General features: G+C 42.6%; 1 protein-coding gene across 1 annotated transcript; it reads left to right on the top strand.

Moving 5' to 3' along the window:
- Positions 1-3426: 3426 nt before the first annotated feature.
- On the top strand, positions 3427-10314 carry sufu (suppressor of fused homolog (Drosophila)). Its single transcript, XM_031877786.1, has 12 exons — positions 3427-3923; positions 4313-4447; positions 4735-4871; positions 6256-6398; positions 6536-6621; positions 6836-6908; positions 7053-7209; positions 7354-7456; positions 7845-7979; positions 9242-9380; positions 9471-9539; positions 9639-10314. Exons 1-12 carry the CDS (start codon positions 3775-3777, stop codon positions 9726-9728), a joined length of 1416 nt encoding a protein of 471 aa, XP_031733646.1. The 5' UTR covers positions 3427-3774; the 3' UTR covers positions 9729-10314.
- Positions 10315-10320: the final 6 nt, after the last annotated feature.

Below are 10320 nucleotides of genomic sequence, written 5' to 3'. Positions count from 1 at the left end.
GTTCACCACTCCCACTGTTTCCTTCTTACTGGGAAGTGACTGTCAGGCTTACCGAACGGAGGGAGCGTATGAAAAACAGATAGCGAGGAGGGAGGGCGACTGATGGGTGATGTGAAAGGTGGGGGGGTATTTAAGGTGCTTCGCTCTGAATGTCAGGCAGTATGTCGTATCCTTCCTCGGGCTTGGAGGACGTGGGAGAGTGAGCAGAACACGCAGGTGAACTGGGGAGGGAGGGCTGAGAGACTAGCTGCTGTTATAACATCGTGTTGTTGAGATGGGACTGCTGAAGAGTGTTTAATGCTCGTCCCTGCAAGAGCACTGTCCTGGGAGAAGTATTTCTGATGTATCCAAGATCTGGAGAGAAACGTTTCAGTGAATGACTGGGGTAAGTAGTATTTAGGAAGAGAACTTTCTTACACTAATTAAATTGTCAATTTAAAAGAAAATTATTTTGGCTAAAATGGTCAGAAATGCGTATTCAAAACCACGAGCTACAAACTTTCAACATGTTTAAGTTATGATGTTTTTGAATTTGAAACAACTTCCCCATTTTCTTCCTCCAGGCAGATGAAAGGTGTCAATGTTCTCATACTATGTTAATGTGGGAGCTGTTTAAACTAGTGCAGGCTTTAAGAGTGAATTCATGCCCTCATAGGGGAATTATTTTCTGGTAATAGGCTGTAGAACGGGTTGTTTCCCAGTCCAACTGCCGGAAAGATAGGAGTTTCCTGGACGTGTTCAGGTGTGGCCTTCCTCAAAAAGTTCATTGTACTGTATTGCATGTCTCCTAAAAGAATGTACACCCACTGAACAAACTCCAGTGACTGAGATAACATTGAGGAATTATCTTGCGATACTGTCACTGTTAATATTGACTCCTGGCCTTCAGTGAGGTGTGTTTTTTTTTTTTTTTTTTTTTTTTTTATAGATGAAGGAAGAGATCCTGTAAAACAAGTCAGTTAATATCAAACTTACTTTGGAGGGTTGAAAGATACATCGACCAACAGTTTGTCAGTAGTCACATTGTCCCAAAGTTCTTTTCCTGGGAGTGTGTGTGCCATAAATGATGAGTCATTTCATGCCTTGATCAGAGCACTATCGCCATGATTTGATTCAGTGCTTGCATCAGCCGAGTGGACACACTTTCATTTCAGTGGTTGAGAAGCATTTACAGGAATACCTAGGGTAAGATGGTTGGATTTCCTCAGATGACCCCGAAACTTCTCACATGCTCTGTAACCACAGCATTGGATCCATTCAATCATAGCGGCCTTTTGGAGGTTTGTTTTCCACTTTGGGGTTTCATTGCACTCACGTGAAATGCCTCTCAATCTGTTTCCTATTTATGAAAAAGTGTGTTTAAATTACATGTTGCGATATCCTCTATAATGCAAATGCCAACTATGATTAATAACTGTTTAAGATGAACTTCAGTTGCAACTGAAATGGCCTCTTGCTCAATCTTCCAATGAATGAAGTAGATGTTATCGTCTCATGGTCACCCTACAGTTCTTGTGAAATAGGGAAGGTCGTGGATGACTCAACCTCAACGTGCAGCTCAACATCTTGTAACTTCTGTATCTTAAACACACTTGTTAATTCCAGAAGGTTTGTAAGCTTTTTTTATTGATTATGAATTGCTTTATTTAGTTTTTTTAAATTTCATTAAGACATGGGCAGAGTTGAAAAGAGCATTATTAATGAAGCATGAGTCGTGTCAAACAATCACTCGAGACTCCTGAGGACCAAATATTGATAAGTGTTGTACTATGAGAACTGAATTCCATAGATGGTGGCATCTTCAGGTGTCATCTATGGGCTCAGTTCTTTTGGTATGGTACTAATTTGTCAACCTTAAGGCACAGCACAAGAAAGCGGAAAATCCCGACCGAATCACAAAGTACTAATACGTGGTTTACATTCATTCCAGCATGTCATAGGCTTACCTATTACTTTTGTATGTGTGTGTTTATGTATTTTTCTGTGAATAAAATACAACTTTGGAAATTACTGATCAGAGTTTAAAATGCATATTGTATATTCTTAATAAACTTAATCAAAGATAATGATTTCTGTCCGATTTATTGACTCTCTTTTTGTTTGAATTTGAAATACTGCAACGTTTAAGAACTCAGTCATATATATATAGTTGTAGTACACCAGTAGTCCTTCCGGTTTAACAGTTATTTTAGGATATGCCATGCTCTGTGCATATGACCCTCCTGATTCTCTCTGTAATTGTACACGTATATCTTCCACATGGATTGAACAACATAACAGAAGAAGGTCCAGTAGTGGTTGAATTCTTTACCACCCTGGTTTCCTAAAGTTGGTGTGTTTTTACATTTTCATATTGCTACATTTACTCAAATAAACAATATCAATACTTACTCAAACATTAGTTAGTTGGCCCGTACAAAACTGTGAAGCCCCAACCCTAAAATCACATCTGCCCACTGTTTGTTTGACAGTGTATCAGCCAATCACAATTATCAACAAATCCATCCACAGCTAAAATCCAGAGCCATATAAAGACAAAGTTGAGTCAACAGAAGTTCAAAATGCTTGATATTTATGTGATTCGCGTAGACTTCAGATAGTTCAAGGATGTACTTGGTCGGCAATTTGCATGCGTAGATATTGGTAGAAATCGGTACAAACGGAGAGAGATTTTTGCTAATTGGTTGTCAATGAATGAATCCAATTTTGACTGGGCAGAGTTGGCCGTTTCTGAAGTTAACTGGTCATCATTGGAGTGAGGAAGAGACTCAGTACAAGCACAGTCTATGCAGCTCTTTAATTTAGCAGGAACAAACTGAGGCAAGTCAGCTCCAATATCCAGCAGGACCCTCGCTGTGCACACTGCAGTTTGGTTTTAGCCAAAAAGGAAAACAAATCCTGCATCCTGCTGACGTCGCTGTAATGTAGCCAGGCTGCATCCTGTAGGCCTTCTTTAGCTAGTAACTTTAAATCACAATGGCCCTCTAACTTCATGTTAAAGTGAAACAACTACAAACTACATTCCCGACATAATACAATGACAGAATACGTGTTTATGATTATTTGTGAAATACAGTAGTATAATACTTTTTGTATTTAGTATTATTCTCCAGTAAATCTACTATGATTCATCTTTCAAAATTGCTGGTCTATTTTAAATTTACCTCATGTTTTTAATATCACAAAGTCTTCCAAATTCCCTGTCCCATTCCTCTGGTACAATTCTCTTAATCTACTCATTTAGTGGTGGAATTTCCTCTAACATGCTTTAATGCACATGTTCATGTTTAATCAGTTGTGCTGATAATATACAATATCTTTCTTAAAACGTTTTACATTTTAAAAGCCCATCCCGAACGGTCCATTCCGCTATAAATTACTTAACTTTACTTTACTTAATTTCAGTGAACTATTGAGAAGATCCATCAGCAGCCATTACTGTTAAAAAAAAGGTCCAATGGCGTGACTCTGATTCAACGGCTCTGCTGTAATCCCATTCCTCATTGGCCATTACGAGCCATCAGTCAGTTACGTCACCACACCCATCAACCAATGGCGAGGTAGTTTCTATACAGGATTAGCAACAGTCTGAGACCCTGCTGGTGTAGCACAACGGTCGGGATTAAACCTGTTTTTAATCGGTCAATATTAGCAGAGTAAAGCCTTTATGATTTAGGGTTGTCTGGCAGTCGTGGAGCTGTGGGTAAACAGCAGAAGATAGCAGCACACACACTTTAAAAAAAATAGAAAACCATATTTGTTCGAGGCCGTGGCATGGATGAGGTACGGCCTACCAGTGGTGCTCAAACCCACGGGCTGGTGCCGCTGTTTCCACCCGGACTGCAGGCTATCTACGGGGAATGCCGGCGACTTTACCCCGAACAGGCCAACCCGCTTCAAGTCACAGCCATTGTGAAATATTGGTAGGTAACGTTACTCCGTGTTGTGGTTGCTGGTCTGACAAACATGTAGGCCCTAAGTGTGTTGAACACGTTTAAGCAGTGGTGGCTAGACGTTTAGCCAGTAATTACCCAGCTAGCTGCTAAGCTAACGTTTCAGCAAACTACGTAACTTTACAGGAGCCATGCTGTGCGTAACGTTCACTGCGAACTTACTTTGTTTTGGGTTAGTTTGAGGATTTAGTACCCAAATATACTAGTTTAATTAGAACATCTTACTTTAAATTAAATGTTGCCCACTACTTTCGTACAAGTTAAGCTAAGCTAACTCTCTTTACGTGGTGGGTGTGCGTAAAAGTAAACAATGACAACAATAACAATGTCTGACACGGCTGATGGTTTTATGTTTTCAGGTTAGGGGGACCTGACCCGTTAGACTACATCAGCATGTACAGGAGTACGGGCTGTCCTACTCAGGACGTACAGGAGCACTGGCACTATGTCAGTTTCGGACTGAGTGACCTGTATGGGGACAATAGGGTCCATGAGTAAGTATGCTGCGCTAATGTAAATACGTGACTTCTTGTTGCACCGGGGAGCTGGGGGTAATTTCAACACGTTTGATGGGGTAGATGAAAAGCTCTCCTGTTCTGTGTTTGTTTATTTATTTAAAAATATTAAATCTGTACATCACATCAAGCCTGTCCAAGTATGAGCCCTTAAAGAGTAGACCACAGACACTCACACTTTGTGATTTTTAACAACACACGCGCATATAAGAAATCATAATAGCTCCTGATGTTCTGTTCACCCAGTTTCTTAATGTGTGTGTTAGATTCACAGGGGCAGACGGGCCCAGTGGGTTTGGTTTTGAGCTCACATTTCGACTCAAAAGAGAGACGGGAGAGACGGCACCGCCAACCTGGCCGGCTGAACTCATGCAAGGCTTGGCTCGCTATGTCTTCCAGTCAGGTAAGAGCCCAGTAACTGTGTACAGCTGTGCTTTCTTTCATGTTTTCAAGAGGAAACTAAACTTTAAAACACCTCAAAGTCGAGGTTAGCTATTTATTCTAATACTCTATTGTAAATTATTTGAAAAACTTAAGTGTGGAACTATTAATGTTTCATTTATTATATTAAAATCACCAAAAATCTAGTATTAATATAATAGCTGGCTTGTAAAAGAAAGTGCTTTTCTTAGTTTAGTTAAAAGTTTTAGCTATTAGTCAGATTACACAAGCAGGTTTGAGACATTCATTTGGGCTCTGGTCATTTCCTGTTATTTAAGACATTTTAGGAACTGATTAATTGACTAATCAATAAAATGAACCACAGAAAAACATTGTTGGTTCCAGCCCTACATTCCTCGTCCTTCACCTGGAAAATGTGTGACAGAGAGCAATGGTTTGTGCTCTTCATTTAGTCCCCACTTTGCTAATAGTCTAGTAAATGATTCATCTGGGCGTGTGTTATTCTGATGGACCAACTCTTTGGGCTGCAGTTGGCATGCCTCCTCGTCGGGTCTTTGTGAATGCTGAGAATGTGTTCTGTGTCATGGTTGTTGGACTTCCTGTGATACATTCAAATATGCAGGAAAAGAGGGGTCGGCTGCAGGCAGCCGTCTTAGGTTTAGGACACATTATTTGTGTTTTTGGAGCTCTGGGTATTGACAGGAAGTCTAATTTCCCCTTTCTTTCCCTTCTCCATTTCAAACAGATTGTTTTCACAAATAGCAAACAAGACATTGTTTTAGTGTGTGAGTGTAGATGCTATTTGTAACGGGTGTAACACTATGCTGCTACGTTCTTCAGTTGTGTATTATAATGTGCACATGGGAGTGTGGTTGAGAGGGAAGGGGGCATTTTAAAGCTGTGAAAGAGAAGAAGGCTCTCCTCTCCTCACCACCCAGCCCTTCTCTGCTCTCCAGCTGGGGTCAATTTGCGCGTGGGTGGGCCGGGCTCCCGAGCTAAATGAATTCTGGCCATCTTCCCCCTCGCTTTTCTCCTGCAGTGAATCTGGACTGGGTGCATGTTACCTCCCAAGCCGACAGTTTCCTCAGATGGAAATGTCATTTTTATGCTTTTTCTTGCCACATTTCTTCTCCCTTTCTCTCACTTACTCCCTCTCATTCTCTTGCGGATCTGTGCCCTATGATTCCCTGTTACTGCAACTTTCCTTCATCAAGTCTGTACCATCGGATCAGGAGAAGTAGGAAAGTAGGACTGCTTTCCTCTGGTGACCGACAGTACAGGCTCAAACACACTCTGCCGACTAAGTGTGCGTTCTAGATGACTTAAAACAGCACATTTTGCCCGAATTTAGAAACGAATTTCTCCTTATTTTGTCTCTTCTGCAGAAAACACGTTTTGTAGCGGCGACCACATATCGTGGCACAGTCCACTAGACAACAGTGAATCTCGTATCCAGCACATGTTGCTGACAGAGGACCCACAGATGCAACCGGTTCAAACCCCGTTTGGCTCAGTGAGCTTTCTCCAGGTGAGTTCAAATATGTGATGTTCACTGACTAAACTCTTTGTGACATTCAGTCAATATTACATAATGCTACCAAACATCAATAGAAAGGAACCACACTGTAGACCACACACGTTCATGCTCTGCACGGCCTCCTATAGATTGTGGGTGTGTGCACTGAGGAGCTCCAGGCAGCCCAACAGTGGAACGGCCAAGGCATCCTGGAGCTGATGCGTGGAGTCGGAGTGTGAGTACGACTGCATAAGCACACGATTCAGCTGGAGAATTAAGAAGCCATGTGTTTAAAACGACGCTGTACATATTGGGCTTTATTATTATTTGTTATTATTCTTCGGTCTTATTCTGAGTTATTTGTTCATTTATTAACTGTTAGTTAAGCTTGATTAATGATCGTGGTTAATGCTGCCCTGGACTCATGTTGATGATTGTGTTGTGTACAGAGCTGGTGGCTCCTGGCTGATCACAGACATGAGGAGAGGGGAGACCATCTTTGACATTGATCCACACCTACAAGTAAGGCTTTATTAAGTCCTGCATCACGCAAAAGACATGTGCTCTCTGGCCCTATTTAGGGCCCCCTGTTGGCCCCCGACATCTTGTCAGCCTCATGTGAGCTAGTGTTGATGATTGCGTATATCTATTTCTTGCTCATCTAAGCAGGAGAGAGTGGACCAGGGTATTGAGACAGAGGGCTCTAACCTGAGCGGGGTTAGCGCTAAATGTGTGTGGGACGACCTGAGTCGACCGCCAGAGGATGAGGAGGACAGCCGCTCCATCTGTATCGGCTCACAGCCACGGAGGCTCTCGGACAAAGGTACGTCCCAAAGGAGTGAGAAGAGTACGTCATGTAATTAATCCAAGAAGGCTTAACCAATCGGCACATAGGAGTTCTGGTTCCATGCTGTCAGCGGTGCACGGTGGAATCGGTCCACGCTGATCTTTGTCTGTGTGTTGACAGACACGGAGCAGATTAGAGAGACCCTGAGAAAAGGACTGGAGTTTAACAGCAAGGCAGCAATACCACCCATCAGCAGCCAGAGACAGAGCCACGAGAGACCTCAGTAAGTGTTCCTCCCACACACACAGCACAAGGGCGGCATAACTCCATCCGCCATGTGCAATGACTCACAGCGCAACTGACATCTGAACTTAGCTAAAGGCCAGAACGTGGTGGTTTGTCACAAATATGTTGCTATTTTTCTGTGGAAGTTGTTGCGTCGTGTTCCGCCGACTCAGGTAACCGCTCCTTAAAAGGAGTTGTCTAATCTGTGTCTGTACGTTTCCATTAACAGACAAAAGCTGAGGAGCCGCCGTTTCCTTCACAGCAGCTGTTTTTAACAGATGGCCATTCTTTCGCAGCCGATTGTACCGAATCAAGACTGCCTCACTTATATTTCCCCTTTTTTGTCTTCCTCTCTTTTCTTTTCTCTTCTTTGTCTGTTTTCTCAGGAGTCGGAAGGACAGTTTAGAGAGTGAGAGTTCAGCGGCCATTGTTCCTCACGAGTTGGTCCGAACACGACAGCTGGAGAGCGTCCATCTGAAATTCAACCAAGAGTCGGGCACACTGTTGCCTCTCTGCCTGCGGTACTGCGCCGCTCTCTTTTTTACGCCCACGCACATTATTTACCCTTTTGGAATGCCCCCTTAGACAGACAGATAAACAAATGGTTCGGTTAACATCTTGTTGGATGGGTGTGGCAGAATGTCTTAATAGAACCAGAGCCAAATGACGTCATCTTGATTTTCCTCCTTCTACTTTCACTTTGATGCTGAGAAAATAAAAAGCTTTCCAGAGAAGTGCACATAAATCTAACCTGTGAAGTGGAGCCAATGATCACCATGCGTTCATTGTCGAACACTTGTAACTTAAAGAAAGGATCTGGACTCTGGTCCCCTGTGTTCGTCTGGCATGTTTATAGGTTTGCTGTTTTTACTTCTCTTTCCTGACTCTTGACAAACTCTAGAAGTCAGCAGAGGTTATGACGGTATGTTGACGCCATCATTGAGCCGCTGGAGTCAACATAGCTCATGTACAGTGTCTGGCTCTCTTTCTGCTCACCCCCCCACCCAACGAGAAGTGTGTCAAACAGGAAGTAGCTTCAGACAAAGGTCACGATTTACTGAATCAAAACTGTGATTTTCAGTGTTGGCTAACACACGATGAATGGATCCTCACCGTGTTGTATTTAAGTTTCACAGACATAAGGAAAATCTTTTTTTTAAAAGGTTAAAACATGCACTATAAATGCTCACAAACGTGAATTCAGACACAAAAAAGTCATTACAGTACATGCTTTGGCGACAACCAATAAATGAAGATGCAGGAGCATGCGTGTTTAAGCTTACTCACCTTTCACCTTTATCCACAAAGTGACATGTTTTGGAAAGTGTGTTTTGTAGACAAACATAAGAAATGACTGTCGGGTTATTTATAACCTGCTTTATGTGATCTCTGTCTGAGGAAAGGAGGAGACCTTTGTGTGAGAGCACAGTGTAAAGGGCCCAATTATGTGATGCTGACACTGGCCGTGATTACATCAAATGTTGCCTACAAACTGAAAATATGTGAGCATTTTGAACTATGCTACCCTCCCAACCGCACCCAAGTTAGGATGTCTCTGTTACACTGTTGCCTCAAGCCATTCTAAATGTCAAAATGGGAACTGGCTATCATCAGTCATCACAGAAACATTTTTTTTAGAAAGTATAATAACTAATTATAGGTGCAATAAGTATAATAACTTGCTAGTAATTATCCCGTGGAAAGTAAAGTACTCCGTTATGGCTAAAATCAATGAAAACGCACCTTTTGTAGTTCACACTCTAGTGTGTTTCATCCTTTACAGAGGCCGGTTGCTCCACGGGAGACACTTCACATACAAAAGCATCAATGGAGACACAGCCATTACATTTGTGTCTACTGGAGTTGAAGGAGCGTTTGCTACTGAAGAGCATCCATATGCAGCCCATGGGCCCTGGCTTCAGGTACACACACACACGCACATAAACTGAAGATTTCCATGTGGTGATTTCCTATTTAGTGCATGTATTTGACCGTCTGCTCTCCTTGTGTAGATATTGTTGACTGAGGAGTTTGTGGAGCAGATGCTTGGGGATCTACAGGAGCTCAACACTCGCGAGGAGGTAAATTAAACCCCGTTTTCTTTTGTGTAACTTTGATTTTCAGTCTGGTTTTGTTCAACTGCCCGTTTTACCTCGTGTGTGTCCTTTCTATTTGTACAGACAAAGTTACCAAAGGAGTACAGTTGGCCAGAAAAGAAGCTGAAGATCTCTGTCCTTCCAGACTCTGTGTTTGATAATCCACTGCAATGAGACGGAGACACTTCTACAACCCTCCATCATACAAACCCCTACAGACACACACTTCCAGAGCGGACCATCGTGAACAGGAGACCTCGCAGAGCAGGCAGCGACCCTGAGCTGTCTGGGCGCACAGATATGTTGATCCCTCAGAGGACGGCCGGAGACCTGAACATGATCTGAGGGACGATCTAAACTCTTTTGACTGTTACCGCATTCTTAGACTAGCCCCACTGTTTACAAAGTTTCTCTCGGGCTTGAATGCTTTTTGGGAATGTCAAGTCCAGCCTGTGTAGATGGTCATTATAGGTGACACACTAGCTGTAGGGGTAAATCAGGGTGTTGTCGTTCTTCCAGTAAGGCGTGCCAAGGTCTGAGGTCCAAAACATGTGTCATAAATACATTTGATACCGCATCCTGTGATCTGCAGACACGGCGTCTCCGGCGATAACCGTGTTGATGACCTCAAAAGCAATTCTATTTATTCCACTGGCCTTTTAGAACAGACGGAAAAGTCACATATTGGACATTTTATTCAGTTTTTCTTTTGATTGAGCGTGTGTGTGTGTGTGTGTGTGTGTGTGTGTGTGTGTGTGTGTGTGTG

This window comes from Anarrhichthys ocellatus, unplaced genomic scaffold (genome assembly GCF_004355925.1).
Source record: "Anarrhichthys ocellatus isolate YVR2014 unplaced genomic scaffold, GSC_Weel_1.0 scaffold3, whole genome shotgun sequence".
Classification (NCBI taxonomy): Eukaryota; Metazoa; Chordata; class Actinopteri; order Perciformes; family Anarhichadidae; genus Anarrhichthys; species Anarrhichthys ocellatus.
Note: the sequence above shows the minus strand (reverse complement) of the source record. Positions and strands in the feature narration are given on the sequence as shown.